This window comes from Zootoca vivipara, chromosome 7, assembly GCF_963506605.1.
Source record: "Zootoca vivipara chromosome 7, rZooViv1.1, whole genome shotgun sequence".
Classification (NCBI taxonomy): Eukaryota; Metazoa; Chordata; class Lepidosauria; order Squamata; family Lacertidae; genus Zootoca; species Zootoca vivipara.
Genome location: NC_083282.1, coordinates 38,971,017 through 38,987,385, shown reverse-complemented (window position 1 = coordinate 38,987,385; position 16,369 = coordinate 38,971,017). Strand labels below are relative to the sequence as shown.

The following is a 16,369-nucleotide window of genomic DNA, read 5'->3' as shown; positions in this document are numbered from 1 at the left end:
TACAAAACAAATATATACTAAACAAAATGTAAAAGAGAATGGGGTAATGATGTCACAAATACCTTTTGATCCCGAAACACTGATCAGGAAGTCACTATATATACAGTAGTTGCCTCCCATCACATATATCAGAAACAAAACGGATGTTTGTACTGCCAAATAAATATATTATTTTCCAAAGACCAGTATTAATCTCCATATTGGGTGAAAGTAATGTTGAGTAGTCTGAAGTCTTGTCTGAAGTATATACTGCAAGTTCGTTCCTCTGCTCGAACAGCCAGTGCCAAAAGGAAGATTTCAAGGAGAGCCTGCCTTCCCCTTTCTTTCTCTCCACCCCCCATGTGCATGGCTGACACTTGCTATGGATGGATATTTTTAAAAAGTTCTTCGTGCCATCTGTTTTTTTTTTTGTGTGTGTGTGCATTAAAAGTGCATGTTTAAAGCATGCTGCCTGTAACACAAACGTTCCTTTTTACTGCATGCAATTGTTTCAACACTCACTTATTTCCAAAGGGTTAAAGAGCAAAGGTGATCCTTTCCCCAGATAACTCATTCATTGTCACCTTGATTGCATCAGGGAATGTACTTGTGCAAGTCTCACAGGCACATTCACTGTTCAACATCACTGAGGCTCAGCACAATCCCAACCCTGCTTTGTGAGTAGAATCCAATAATGCAAATGTCATGTGTGGATATTTACCTGCAGTTTAAGGATTACATTTCATGCATCTGATGGACTGTGTTGTGGCATGCACTTTCGTAGACTAGATTTCATAAGTCTTTTTTTTCAGTTTGTTTTTATTAGTTTTCAAATTAAGATAGAACCACAGATAACAACAAAATAATAATATATCCAACTAAAGCCAGAGCATACACAGCCCAAAACATATTAAATAATAACAGCCAATCTAAGCCAATCTAAGATCATGACATCCATATTTATCTAGACTGTGCAGGGAGAGATGCCTATAAATCCGAAACTATAAACTATATGACTATATGAAATAAATCCCATCATACTGAGTAGAAATGGCCAGAATCATCCTGTCCCTTTGAGACCCATAAGTTATGTTATTTTTTTCCACAATAACTAAATGTCAGAGATTTTATGCCGATTTGCTGGTCTTTAAGGTGCTGCAAGACGTTGTCTTTTCCTGAACAGACTAACACCAATGGCCCTCTGGAAACTGTTGCAAATACTTCCTGGATATCTCTTTAGTTTAAGGTGGGTCATTGGGTAGGAAGTCACAAATGAAAATCAGGAAGCATCAATAATACACTAGTCTTGGGAAAGTGTTAACTGGCTGTTATTAATATTTTCAATAGTGGTCAGCTGGGATTCAATAAAGCCTCTTCCTGCCACATCTCTTGTACAGGAAGTAGTATTTTTTTTTTGGAGGGGGGAATAACAATGCTTAAACAAGCATCAAGTTGCTGAGCAGGTATTATGCACAGTGCTTTCACAGAAAGACAACTGGAGAGACCAGCCTTATCAAAAAATAATAATTGTGCAACTCAAATCGGTTCAGACCAATTTTTTTTCTTTGCTTCTTGGTTTGAGGGATTGCATTGCCACTTGTGTTGTCCTTGTAATTATTCCTTGCATATGCATCAGGAATTCTGGCACATCCTTTGGCTCCCAGTTGACAGCTGCTTTTGGTTTAGCTGATGCCAAACTTGCCCCAAAGAACAGGGCCAGGGAAGCTGTGGTCCTCCAGATGTTGTTGGATTCCCAACAGCATGGCTGGTATTTGGGGATGATAGGAGCTGTAGTCTAATGACACCTGGAGGGCCAGATTCCCTATCCCAGGATTAGGTTTGGTAAACGTTGGAGGGATTTTGGGGTGTAGAAGTGTTTGGTTTTGGGGATGTGGTGGAAGTGTTTGGTTTAACCAGAAGCTCCTTTTGCCTGTGATTGGTCAGTTGCTAAATAGTTTTCGCTACTTGAATTTGTGGGGCAGAAAAAAGAAGGTGCTTTATTTGGGGGAAAAATTCCTTTGGTGGCCATTAACTAATCTTTTTTTGAGGTGGTTTCAGTCGCCCAAAAGCTTGGGTTTGAGGTTTGTGTTGCCATAGATATTAAAAAGCATTTGGCCCACCCTTAGGTGCCCTCAAAGTGTGGGTTGTGGGCATGGGTGTAGAGCCGGGATTTATGTTGGGGGGGGCGGGTAGGACACCCACCTGTCACCATCCTCTGCCTGGCTCTGTCTAGCAGATTCAGAATGAAACACATCAACAACAATTGCTTTTAATTACTTTCTTTTGACCCCAAGTGCTGAGAAAAATCGGTCAAAAACGTATCACCATTTCTACTTTAAGTTAAGTATTTTTATTTATTTATTTGCTTGCTTTTTTGGGGGGGGCAGCTGCTATCCCTGATCCCGCTTGACCACGCCCATGGTTGTGGGGGCTTCCCTTTTTGATGGGTCAAGAAGAGATGTAGGTGTGTGAATAAGTGTGCTAAACGCGCTGCATAGCTTGACACACTGGAGGAAATCGGGTATCCAGACTGCAGCCGGGCGGCGAGGCGTCTTGCTCTCTCTCCGCCCTGACTCGCTGCTTTGTTCTCTCTGTCTCTCCTTTCCCCCTCAGAGCTCGCCGGAGGGGCCCATGGAGAGTTACCGGAATGCCACCGAGGTGCAGATGACTCAGATGGTGCAGCCCTGCCACACCAACCACCGCCGCGAGCTCAGCATTGGGCAGCTCCTCAAATGGATCGACACAGCCGCCTGCCTCTCCGGTGAGCCGCCGCGGACTTGCCCCGGGCACGCGGAGGGGCGAGAGCTCGTTTCTTAGCAACCTGCCCTCGGCTGGATCTAAAGCGCTCGCTCGCGCACACACACACACGCCCTTAGCTTGCTCACTGCTCGCTCTTAAGGTGGGCCGAGCGAGTTCCGGCCGCAGCCCTCGCCGCCCAAGGGAGAGGGGTTAAAAAAAAGGCTTTTAGGGCAACGGGCGGGCCGGCCTCGCCTGTTTTCCTTCATAGCCAATAAATCTGGGGGCGGGAGCGCGGACGGAAACGTCGGGAGGGACGCCATATCGCGGGGAAGCCTGTACACGTGAAGGCTCCCTGCATCCGTGGACTTGCAGAGGGAAAGAGGAAGGGGACCGACTTGGCGCTCCCCACTTAGGGACCTCTATCCCCCTTCCCTACCGCTCTGAAAAACAAAACCGTGAGAGAAACTTTTCTGAGCTAAAGTCAAGCTCGTTTGGAACTTTGTCTTTTTTCTTCATATTTTAATTCCCTGGGCTAGCGGTAACTGTGAAATAAAAATAATGTTCGTGCACACATGTATGGAGAACAATTGAAGTGCAGGGCTGGAAGTGGCAAAACAAAACAAAACAAAACAAAAAACAAGAATGAGCAGAGGGTTAGTGTAGTTTTGAATTGTGAATTAAGCTGGGCTGGCAGCTGGAGGCTTCATTTGGCACCAAGAAGAAAATACTCATTGCCAGTTCAGAGGCAAGACAGAAGCGCATGGAGGGCTGTGGCAAGAGGGTTCATGGGGTGCAATGGTGGTGCTGGGGCGCATGTCCCACCAGTGTCCAACTTCATCTCAAAGCTTCCCTAACGTAAAACTAGTTGCTGATCAGCAGATCAAGAGTGTAACTGCACAAGCAGAGATTCCTAGATTTGACCACCAGGCCAAAAGTGCTGGTGGAGAAAAGCAAGCTAGGGGGGAACCCCCCCCCACCAAACCAGAGCAGCCATGCCCACTGTTATTGGTCTTTAATATGGAGTGCAGCTTATTTGTTTTCCCCTCTGGGCATGTTGCCTTTAGAACCTTTAACTACATTGTAGAAGCACTACTAAGGAACTTCATAAAGGAGCTTGCATTTTGAAAGCAGATGAATCTGAGGGGCTTAATCAATGAACTTATTCCACTTTAAATGTGCCCAAGTCACACTGTTGTAATGATCAGAGGTTTGGGAAAGACTAAATGCACTCTAGTCTTGTACACTCACAGGCAGGATTGCTCACCTGCCAGACGTCCACAGAGGAATCTGCACAATCCATAAGAATAGCCCTGTTGGATCAGAACCGAGGCCTATTCCATTCAGCAACCTGCTTTCCCACAGTAGCCTGATAGATACTACTTATACTACTGACACTTCCAGACATACAAGCAAATGCCCCTTCTTCCTTGTATATACTTTGCTCTGCCCTGGGCATTCAAAGGTAGACTGCCTCTCACCTGGGAGGTTCCATTTAGCTGTCATAGCTAATAGCAATATGTTCTCTCAATTTGTCCAATCTTTCTAAAGCAATCTAAGGGCTCATGCACACTTTCTTTTGTGCCATGTTTCTAAGCACAGGTCTGAGCTTTAAAGCTCCGTGTCCAAATATTGTTATTGTTTTCTCCTGGCACTTTCCCCAGAAGAACCCTCATTTTACTGCTGCATCAGAGCAAATGGTTCAGAAGTGGGTGTCCCTAGGTAGTACTCAGATACCTTTAGAGAGGTGACTTATGCAAACACTTCCATTGGGTTCTCTTTAGCACTGTAGCTGGTACTTGCTTAGCTGGAGAGCGTTGTGTGTAGAAACCTCTAATTTCTGTGTGAATGAATTTTGGAATGTAGCCTATCATACAAAGGTAAGTATTCCACCCATTGTCCCACCCAATTTGGCTCTGCCCTCCCCCACTTGAATGTACTATGGAATGTTGCTCTCGGGCTACAGAAGATTTCCTACCCCTACCTTAACTCCACAAATTAAAATTTGACCTTGCTAATTAAATTGGCACTCACCGTTAATCAAGTAAACCTTCAATTGATTAATTCTGTCAATTAAAACTGATTACAACTTACGGGACTTTTAGCGTCAATACTTCAACTGACCTGAAGTTCTGATGCAAAGGAAAGCTATTGAGAAGGGTATATTGCTGTTTATGGAGCTGCTTGCACAGTGGAAAGATAGCTTCTTAAATTAAAATGAGGCTTGGAAGGTAACAATAATAATCGTACAATCAGAGAGATCACCAACCTTTTTGGGGGCCCATCTGCATGTTTGGAAGTCTCTGTTTTGGGCACCACAAAATGTTCATCTCCCGGAAGAAAAGCTGACAGTGCTCAGAACCACCTCCCCTCCACCCTCCCTGCAAGAAGAGGCAAAAACACCCACACCTATGCCAAAATAAAGCACAAAATAAAAGCAGTCCACACCCTCGAAAAAACCTGGCAAACCTTGCAATAACCTCCCAAGCCAAAAAAACATGAGTAAAAAGAATGAGGTTGGAAGGGGGCATGTTGGGGACTCTAGATATAGGTAAACCACCATTCTAGAAGAGAAGCGTAGCCTTTTGAATACAATATTTCAGATACGAAATACCTAGCATCAAATCTTTAGGAGTCAACCTTGCAAAGAGCTGAAAAAAACATTTTGAATGCCTATGTTCCAACAGCAGCTTTTTAGGCAATTGGGTGATCACCTGCCTGGGATTCCCCCCCCCCAATTCTGCATGTGGGGATAATTATGAGAGTGCTTCTTAACATAGCAGGCGCATGTGCTGGACTCTGCAGTTTTATGCGCCCTACCATGGTGCCGGTTTTGTTCCTGCAACCAAGGCTTCTTGTTTCCATTCCAAGCCTGCAACTGTAATTACTGTGAACAGAAAGAGCCCTGTTTGCTGCAATGATGTACATAACTAATGTGGTTTGTTTGCCTTTTCAGCCGAGAGGCATGCTGGCTGCCCCTGCGTCACGGCTTCAGTGGATGATATCTATTTTGAGCACACAATTAGGTAACTGCCTCACTTCCTTGCCTCATTGCAGTTCAACTGGATTTTTAACTGGATTTTTAAAAATGTGCCTTTAGCAAATGCAGAAGTAGTAGAAATATGTGCCATGTTAATTAGCCCTTTTGAGCCTGGGTAACTTCTCTGGGTTGTTGTTTTCTTCTTCTTCTTTTCCTTTTACTGGGACAGCCAATGAAAAATATTAGGTTGAAAAATCAATGGTTTCTCCTTATCCATTAAGATGGGGTGTTCCAACTCTGCTGTTTCAGCACTGCAAAACAGGCCTCACCTTTGGCATGTGCCCTTAACAAAGAATGCAGTGCAGATGCGGAGGGTCTGGGGAACTTTGATTCCCTTGTTATAGCATTCCTAGTCATGTGTTATGCTTGCAAATAAAATAGCACATTTGGGGAAGACAGTGGGACAAGCGTGCTCGCTCCAACCCCTTCTTTGTCCCATCTCTCTCCAATTCAGGGAAGAGCGGCCTCTGAAGTGGGGAGTCCCCTGTACTTTAGGGGTCTCCCTATGCATTTTAGAATCCTGTTTTTCTAGGGTTTCCTAAAGTGTTCAGGGAGTCTCCAGGACTACATTGACAATTTGGAGGGTGATGAGGATGGGGGTGTAGCACTAGCACACATGTCCCCATTGTCCCCCTACACACTTACTCTAGCTCCCTTCAGGTATTATATTTAAGAGTAACATTACACACAAGTTGACATCCCAGGTAGAAGGTTCAATCGGAGCAGTCTCGGGACCTGCTTTGAATTCGGTTCTGTTTGAAGGTCGGTTCTGTTCCAAGAACGAAGAGAGTACTTTGGAGCATTTGCAGGAAGCTGCCTTCCCTACTGACCACAGCCCACCCGACACATCTGGCGTTTGGGGAGGATGTTTTGGGGATTATAGGATTACGACTTCTCCGAGGGCTTGAGCCTCAGCACCTCTCTGATTTAGAAAACGAGTCGGTGCCAAAATGTGCAGCTGCCTCATCTTACACAGTGATGTGCGTCAGCTGCAAGAACATATCTGTTCTTCTTTTAACCAGCTTTATTTATTTCAATTTCTGTTAATATACCAGGTCAAAGTATTTGTCTCTCTAGCCCTGTATGATGTTCCTTGACTGGCAATGGCTCTCCAGTGCACCAAGCAGAGGCCTTTCCCGGGGTTGTCTCAACTGGAGATGCCAAGGATCTTCTGCACAAAAAGCGATGACCTCTCTCCATCCTCTTCTAGAGGAAGGTCACAAAACAAACTCCTTCAGGGCACAGGAATGTGGTCCATGGAGGCACAGGTCAATTCTGTGTCCAGGGCAGCTGTCTATCATCTTCATCTGGTACGCAGGCTGAGACCCTAACTGCCTGCGGTCTGCCTCTCCTGAGTAGTGCATGCTCTGGTTATCTCCCGCTTGGATTACTGCAATGCGCTCTACGTGGGGCTACCTTTGAAGGTGACCCGGAAACTACAACTAATCCAGAAGGCGGCAGCTAGACTGGTGACTGGGAGCGGCCGCCGAGTCCGCATAACACCGGTCTTGAAAGACCTACATTGGCTCCCAGTACGTTTCCGAGCAAGGGACGCAGGTGGCGCTGTGGGTTAAACCACAGAGCCTAGGGCTTGCTGATCAGAAGGTCGGCGGTTCGAATCCCTGCGACGGGGTGAGCTCCCGTTGCTCGGTCCCAGCTCCTGCCAACCTAGCAGTTCGAAAGCACGTCAAAAGTGCAAGTAGATAAATAGGGACCACTACAGCGGGACGGTAAACAGCGTTTCTGTGTGCTGCTCTGGTTCACCAGAAGCGGCTTTATCATGCTGGCCACATGACCTGGAAGCTGTACCAATAATGCGAGATGAGCACGCAACCCCAGAGTCGGTCACGACTGAACCTAATGGTCAGGGGTCCCTTTACCTTTACCTTTACCTTACGTTTCCAAGCACAATTCAAAGTGTTGGTGCTGACCTTTAAAGCCCTAAATGGCCTAGGTCCAGTATACCTGAAGGAGCGTCTCCACCCCCATCATTCTGCCTGGACACTGAGGTCCAGCGCCGTGGGCCTTCTAGTGGTTCCCTCACTGCGAGAAGCAAAGCTACAGAGAACCAGGCAGAGGGCTTTCTCGGTAGTGGCACCCACCCTGTGGAATGCCCTCCCATCAGAGGTCAGAGAGATAAACAACTACCTGACATTTAGAAAATACCTAAAGGCAGCCCTGTTTAGGGAAGTTTTTAATGTGTGATATTTGATGTATTTTAATGTTTGTTGGAAGCCGCCCAGAGTGGCAGGGGAAACCCAGCCAGATGGGTGGGGTATAAATAATAAATTATTATTATTATTATTATTATTATTATTATTATTATTATTATTTTATTGTACTGAATGAGGAACATCTGCCTATCAAGTATTGCCTTCACTGACTGGCAGCAACTCTCTAGGGTTTCAGATGGGTCTTTCCCAATGGAGGACTTTTGAGATAGACTGTTATTAGGCGGCAGAGCAACTGCCTTAGGTGGAGAAGGCCTATGGTTAAATCCCAGGCACCTCCTGGTAGTGCTGGGAATTTAAATAATTAATTAACAGGATCTATATCCTGCTTGATCACCCATTGGCTCTAGGTGGTTTACACAGAATGTCCCTCGTTTCATACCCTGGAGAGCCACTGCCAGTCAGTGTAGACCAGGGTTCTCCAAACTTAGGTATCCAGTTGTTTTTTTGGACTACAACTCCCATCATCCCTAGCTAGCCGGCCCAGTGGTCAGAGATGATGGGAACTGTAGTCCAAAAGCAGCTGGTGTAGACAATACTGGGTTAGATGGACAGTCTGACATGGTATAAGGCAGCTTCCTAGGCCCACGCAGAGATGCCAGGGATTGAACCTGGGACATTCTGCATGCGAAGCAGGTGCCCTACCATTGACCGATGGTCCTCCCCCGTGGCGTTTATATTTAAACTTAAAGCCTTGAAGCAAATTTTCTGAAACAGAACATTCACGCTGAATTTTTATTATCCTGCCGTTCGTATTTGAATATATTCATGTGTTACACAAATGGCATGAAATCATTATGGTAAGCGCAAGCTCTGTGGCATACCTGTCTGTGTTAAAAATTAATAAAGCACCTTTCAGGCAGCGGTGAGAGATTAAATGGGCTTCTTTTTCAGAGGGCAGGTATGTAAAAACCCAGGTCCTTTTTTCTAGCTTATGGGGTGGGTGGTTGTGCCCTTATTTTGGGAAAGCTGTCAGAAGAATGGGTGAATTTGGAGTTTTGCCTCTCTTTTTTTGGTAATACTTTAAACTTTTATATTCCATTTGAGTGCCCATCATCTTGATTCTTTTATATGCGAGGATTTGCTAACAGACTGCATGACTCTCAATATGGCTTCAGATCAGGAATGGGGAACCTTTAGTCCTCCAGATGTTGGACTCCAACTCCCATCAGCCCCACCCAGTGTGGCCAATGGTCTGGAGTAGAAGGGCATTGTAGTCCAACAGCATCTGAAAGACCAAAAGGTTCTCTATTCCTGACGCAGATTATTATGTCCCATTTACTACCACCTGGATGCCCACTCTCAGCCAGAGTTTGGATGCTTGGGAAAGATCGTGGTTTTAAAAGGTTAAAACTAGCATAATGGCTTGGGCTCAGAGAGGGACAAGGAGTCAGTGCATTTTTTTTAAAAAAGGCATTTTATCTGCCTGGTCCTGGTCCTCTAGCTGCTATGGGTTGAACCAAGAGAAGTTTCCTGTCTTCAAGGCCAGCCCCATATAGGAAAAATTACAGTAGTCCAAATGGGATATTACCAGAGTGTAGATAATTACAGTGGTACCTTGGTTTCCGAACTTAATCTGTTCCGAAAGTCCATTCTTAAACCAAAACTGTTCTTAAACTGAGGCGTGCTTTCCCTAATGAGGTCTCCCGCTGCCGGTGCCCTCCTGCCGTTTGGATTCCGTTCTTAGACCGAGGTAAAATTCTCAAACCGGGACACTATTTCTGGTTTTGCAGAGTTTGTAAACCGAATTGTTCTTAAACCAGACTGTTCTTAAACCGAGGTACCATTGTATGACCAGGCTATCTCTGTCAAGGAGAGGCTGTAGCTGCAGACAGGTGTTTCAATACATGGATGCTGCTTGGCTTTACTAAGGCAAGGCTGGATCAAAGATTACCCCAAACCTTGAAAAGATAGTCAAAGGGAGATGTTTCTGAGCCAAAGCGCATGGCTGCATATGCTGTGGAAGACAGTTATGTTTTGTGAGTGCTCTATTAAGTGATAATGATCATGGTTAGAGTGTACTATATATAAAACACTGGAACTTCTAAACAGATACCGGTAGTACTTGAGCAGTGGTAGAACTCATATCCATGCTTATTACGCTCCAGGGAAGCAAAAAAAGACAAAGGTGCAAGACTTCCCGCAAGCCACATATTCCCAGATAAATGCCAGCATGCAAACAACACATGCAGATTGGAAATAAGCAGAGAAATATGAGCCAGGATTGTCTTCACACCTGAGATCAGCTTGAATGGTGCTAAAACTGAGGGGTAAATGAAGACCAGTAGCCCACTGACTTGGGTTGGCTTCTTGTCTATGCAGGAACTCTTGGATCAGTGTTTTGTCTCAAAATCAGAAGCCCAATAATGTTCACTTTAAAAACATGGGGGGGGGGAGCAAGAATCAGCACAGGTTATTCAGCACCTTTTAATCGACACAGCAGACTTGTAAGGTGGGCTAGATGGAGACTAGCCCAAGGGCACTCAGTGAATTGTGGGGTTTGGACTCTGATCTGCTTGGGTTCATGTCAGACACTGTCCAGTAGACTGAACTTCTGATATGAATAGAAAATATGGACGGTGCCTGCTGGCCTTTTGTCTGTCCATGTTTAAGCCTATCCTTCTCCCTGTTCTCCCACAGCTGAAAAGCATCTATAAGAATGTTCCAGGGCCACTCAGTTATGTTGACTTGGTAGGTTGGACAATTAAGGTCCCGTAATGAAACACACCCCTTAGGTCCCACAGAGTTTATGCAAATGTGTGTTTTATATTGTCAGAGGCGACTTCTTTCTTTTTCAGCTGCACTTTGCTTTGTTTCCCTCCTTATCCTTTTGTATTAGACAGCTGCATGTAAAGTCTCCTTGGTGCCTATGTGGGATGGACGAAGCCTGGTAGGAGCCTTTGCAGTACAAATGTTTACAGCAATAGACTAGATCGCTGATCTCCTAACCCACTGATGTCCTGAGATACTGGTGTTAATTAACCTAACTGACACGGTATTCAGAATGCACCTACTAGCCTGCTTTTCCTGTGCACAGAGGCGGTTCTCAAAAAAGTGTAATATTCACTTTCTGCAGCTTGCAGATGTTCTTTCCATCTTTCCGTCTCTAAAACAAACTGTAACTCTTCACAGGGTGCACATGGGACTATAAAATTGTTGTGTGAAAAATGAAGGGATGCTTTGTCCATCTGCTGTTCTGGCTTCTAGAAAACATGCAGTTGCCAGATGAAGGGCTCATTTTATGGGAGCAATTTCATTTTCTTCATACCGGTATTACTCTATGAGTGGATGGAGAGGGAGTAGGTTTGTGTTTTGTAGGACCAAGAAGGTGCATTAGGAGGACTTCAGCCCCCCGTAGCTTTTTACCTCTATGTCCCAAATCCAGATCAGGGGTATTAAAGGGGAAGGGTGAGTAGGGTCGGAGCCTGTTAGTTACCAGAATGAAGAGTGACTTTCAAAAAGGCAGGGATTCAAACTGTTATGTGTTAACTGCAATTAAATCCCTAAGTGCAAAGTAGGAGTTGAAGAAGCTTCATCTGAAAAACCATCCGGAAAATCTGAAATCTACACAACTCTCCGGGAGTTGTGCTTCAGATGAGCAATGTTTTCTCTTAATGTCATACAAATGCATTTCCTGAATGTCAACTGATGGCAAATGTAACCCAGTCCTGCAGTGTCATCCAGAGATATTAGCAGTACTCTTAATCATGCACAGGGACTCTAAAAATAGCTTCCCCCAACTATTATTGTTTTTTTCATTATGCGTTTTCTTTATACATTATGCAAACCATTGTTTTAAAAACACACACACACATCTATCTACATGCGCTAAAATTTTTGGTACAAGCTATACCCCAAAGCATTGCTGAAATCCTTTCTGTATTTTCCTGGGTATTGTGGTATAAGTCCTACTGAGCACAGTGGGACTTTATTCTTTCTGGAGAAGTATGCATCGGATTGTGCTTCATGAGAGAAGTCATGCTATACCAGGCGGGGCAAAATTCTTTCTTTAGTCCATCATTCAGATCAGACAGCATTTTATAATTCACACAAGAATCAATATGCATGCATAGCATTTAGTAAAACTGAGCCAGTGCATGTTTTTTGGCTACTTCTGGGCTTTGCAGTTCAGAATGTGGTTACCTTCAGATGCTGTTGGACTACATCACCCATCAATCCTAGCCAGCATGTCCAGCTAAGGATGATGGGAGCTGTAGTCCAGAAACATTGGTTGCCTCTGGCATAGCCTGTTAAACAGCTGAATAGTTTTGTTGCATTCACCTTTCTGGCTTAGTTTCTTGACTGTTCTTTCCAGTTCAGAATTGTCAACAAACTACCAACAACTCTAAGAAGAAGGAAGTTGATCCTCTCTAAATCTTCTGGGTTTTTTTTGTTTTTAAATAATGCTTTGAAGCAAACTGTTGGAATAGCATTAGTAAATTGCTCACTCCCTGATTTAAGTAACACGTCCCTTTGAAATGGGGCAAAATCTTCAATATTCTGACAGAGACGTTTAATTTAGTTCTTGATCTTATTTGCGTGCCTTTTGCATGTCAAATGCCTTTATTGCAAAATAATTACCTGTCTGCATATAATTTCTGAGAGTTTAGTCGATGAAAGGAAGGGCTTGTGTGAAAGAAACTGGGTTAGTGGGTGAATCTTTGCTTGGGATCTGTGTTTGTTGTAATAGTATATGACAGGCATCCCCAAACATTGGCCCTCCAGATGTTTTGGACTACAATTCCCATCATCCCTGACCACTGGTCCTGTTAGCTAGGGATCATGGGAGTTGTAGGCCAAAACATCTGGAGGGTCGCAGTTTGGGGATGCTTGGTATATGATCTCCTGTGTGCATGTATGCCTTTTGGGTGTTTTAAGGCCAGTATGAAGGCAGTTCTCTTTCGACATCCATAGTTTCCACTTGTGTGTGTGTGTGTGTTTGTACACACACACACACACACACACACACACACACACACACCTGCACCCTGAGAAACTTACTTTTGAATCCTTTTATGTTATTTGATTCTTATCTTTTTCGAATTTTTAATGTATTTTCTGTTTTTGTGTATTTGATTTTGTATTTTTTTTTAATTACTTGAATAAAGATCTATTTTAAATTTAAAAAAAAGAGAGAAACTTACTTTTCAGAATATAGCACTTAAACTGTGAGAGTTAATCTCCAGCTAATGGTGTGTGATTCTAAATATTATTAATTCAGTTTTTACCCCGCTGTTTGACCCTACCTGAAAAACATCCCTTTGAGTTTCATCAGCAATTGCACTGGGTGGCAGTAAGAGGATGTGTCCTTAAAGAGGCTGTGTCCACTCCTAAGGTGCTTCCAGACGGGAGCTCAGTTTCCTAAATGGGTCATTGGGATATTGCAAAATAGGTTGCCTGTAGCAGATTTAAATGGGAGAAATTATGGGCTGGGTTTTTAATGTCAGTGATATGGGTGGAAATGTGCATGTATGAGGATCACAGGTTCCACAAGGAACAGCTGTCTGGAAGCACCCCTAGACAAAACACCACGTGGGAACCTGGCACTTGAGCCTAGCTTCATGCCAAGCAGATTCACTTGGCTTGTAGCAAGAGGGTGGAGGCATCCTTCACTAACCATATCAATGAACTCCTACATCTCATATCTGGGCTGATCTGATGGAGAAGCTTAAGGAAAGTCCTGTGTTGAAATGAAGTGTTTAAAGCAGGTTGTGACCATCCTGCCTAACCTTTTCCCTGTTGATTCTGTTCTCATATTTTTTTTTTTACTGAGAAACTGAAAGGGGAGAGAGACTTGCCATTGCGCTTGAGAGCTTATATTAAAGCTGAGCATCTCTGAACCCAGGCAGATAACTTTTTGAGGGATGACACATCCCGCTTCCTTTATCGAGAGGTAGATATGATTTAAATGTGTGTTTAGCCATGGGTGAAATCTTATCTATGTGCCCTTTTCTGATGAACCAGAAAACTACACGAGGCCTGGGCCTGCAAAGTCTTCCACTTGGGACCTGGTGGGGAGGGGAAAAAATAATTTCCATCCCATAAATCTCTAGGCCTATCCAGTGCTTCCTCTCAGCCGTCCCCGTGAACTGTCCGGGTGACCTAACTTACAGGCCTCAGGAATTAATCTGACTGTGTTGCTTCTAGACACCCGGTGGGAGTGATTTGAGCAGAAAGCTATCTTAACAAATGGACCATGACAGCAGTATTGTCAAGCAGGGCCCACCAGTCAGGTAGAACTCCTGCATATCAGAACCACAGGATGCTTTCTACCAATTGCATTTTAATGTTTCTTATCTTATTTATCTTTTCTCCCCTATCCCTAGTGTTGGGCAAGTTGTCAACATCAAAGCAAAAGTGAACCGAGCATTTAACTCTAGCATGGAGGTTTGTATGCTTCAGTGTGCTATCTTGGAGGACTTACATTTGTTGCCCAATAAGCAGTTAAGGTTGCAATCCTAACCCCACTTACCTGGGAGCAAACTCCGCTGCATTCAGTGGGACTTCTGAGAAGGCTAGGATCTCAGCCTTGCAGTTGCCAGTACCATGCACTCAATTTTTGTTCTCCAGAAAGATAATGCAAACATGCAGTTATTGAGTTAATTTGAATTGAAGATGAGTTGCTGGGATACATACACACACACACACACACACACACACACACACACACACACACACACCTATATATACACACACCTTAGATCTCAAATGACTTGCAAGATGAATGTTTTGGGTCCCGAATGCCGCAAACCTGGAAGTGATTCTTCCGGTTTGCAAATGTTCTTTGGAACCTGAACATCTGTTCCGACTTCTGTGGCTTCCGATTGGCTGCAGGAGCTTCCTGCAGCCAATCAGAAGCCGCACCTTGGTTTCTGAACTGTTTTGGAAGTTGAAAGGACTTCTAGTACGGATTCCATTCGACTTCCAAGATACCACTGTACTCGTGTGTGTGTGTGTGTGTATACAACCAATGAAACAACCAATATATCTCATAAAAAGTTGAAACAAAATTTAAAAAAATTCCTTCCAGTAGCACCTTAGAGACCAACTAAGTTTGTCATTGGTATGAGCTTTCGTGTGCATGCACACTTCTTTAAATACCATAAAAATTTGTTATCTGCTTTCCTAAGTTGTTTAATATATCAAAGGATGTTCATAACCACGTAGAGGATGAGGATAGGTGGTGGAGGGTAAATGAAAAAGTGCAAGCTTTGTTATGTGAATACTAAACATTGTTTTCTTTGTCGAGCTTGAAATATTTTTGGCAAAAGAAGGGGGTTGGATAGTTTAAAGGAAAACAGGGAGGGCCAGGGATGAGGAGTCCTATAGGAATAATGCATGACACAGAAATAACATTCAACTATTTGGAGTGAATGCTACATAAGGGAAAGGCTGTTTTCTGTGTCTTCCTGTAGAAGTAAATCTTGGTTTCAGCTTCATTTCCAGCTTCCTATGTCCTGTCAATGGGTTGAAATTCACTGTAGTGCAGTGGAGAGGTGGCTTTCATGGCAGCCTATTTCATTTCGTTTCATTTTTTTAAACCATACCCCACATATCTGGCAAAAATCAAATCAAATCAAATTCAGGGCACTTACATGATCTATAAAGCAATAACCATAAAAACAATTGCAAAACCAATAACGCATGAAACAAAAGCAATTTTAATAGCCAATACGAACCACATGAGAAAATTTTAAAAGCGCATATAGGCTCAGAGCAGCAGCCAATAAAACCACAAGCAGGGACAATACCAGCCGCAATGAGGACTTAAATGGTACAGTTTAACCACCACCGAAAACTTGAGTGAACAGAACAGACTTCAACAGGTGCTTAATAAAATACTGCAAATACGGTGCCAGGTAGATGTCTCTTAGGAGGGAGTTGCAGAATGAGGTACAACCGCAGAAGCAGCTCTGTCTCTGGTTACGGCTCACTACTCATGGTAGGAGCTTCTAGAAAAGGGTTTCCAAATACTACCTTAGCTTTTGGGCAGGTTCATGTGACCCTGCACCAGTCCGTGCAGAGGAACATCCTCCATGTCAAGCAACATGTAGAGTAAAATGGGAGTCAAAATCCACTTGCTCGGCACAGTGATCATGCTACAGCTGAAGTACTATTTTACTTGTGAGTTGCTGAGCTTTTGAAGCATATTGGCAAGATTTGTGTGCCAGAATCGTGTCACATTCCTATAGCAAAGCCTTGTATTTCTTGGCTATTTTTCCATGTGCATGTGAATCCTGGAATATGTCCTCAGAACCAGTTATTGTGATATGTTAATATTATGTTAAATGCTCTATTGAATAATAATGTTAACATACATTAATTTGTAAGGTTCTCTCCCCCCCCCCAAATGTAATATTTCTGAAGGGAAGTAGAGCTGTCA

At 43.8% G+C, this 16,369-nt stretch overlaps 1 protein-coding gene across 4 annotated transcripts in view; it reads left to right on the top strand.

Moving 5' to 3' along the window:
* Positions 1-16,369, top strand: part of ACOT11 (acyl-CoA thioesterase 11) — a 113,887-nt gene that overhangs the window by 72,815 nt on the left and 24,703 nt on the right. For all 4 annotated transcript variants that reach the window (XM_060276894.1, XM_035121602.2, XM_035121601.2 and 1 more), the window contains 3 exons: positions 2,593-2,740; positions 5,672-5,741; positions 14,313-14,373. In XM_060276894.1, the coding sequence (XP_060132877.1) occupies positions 2,593-2,740; positions 5,672-5,741; positions 14,313-14,373 (279 nt within the window). The remainder of the gene's footprint in view (positions 1-2,592; positions 2,741-5,671; positions 5,742-14,312; positions 14,374-16,369) is intronic.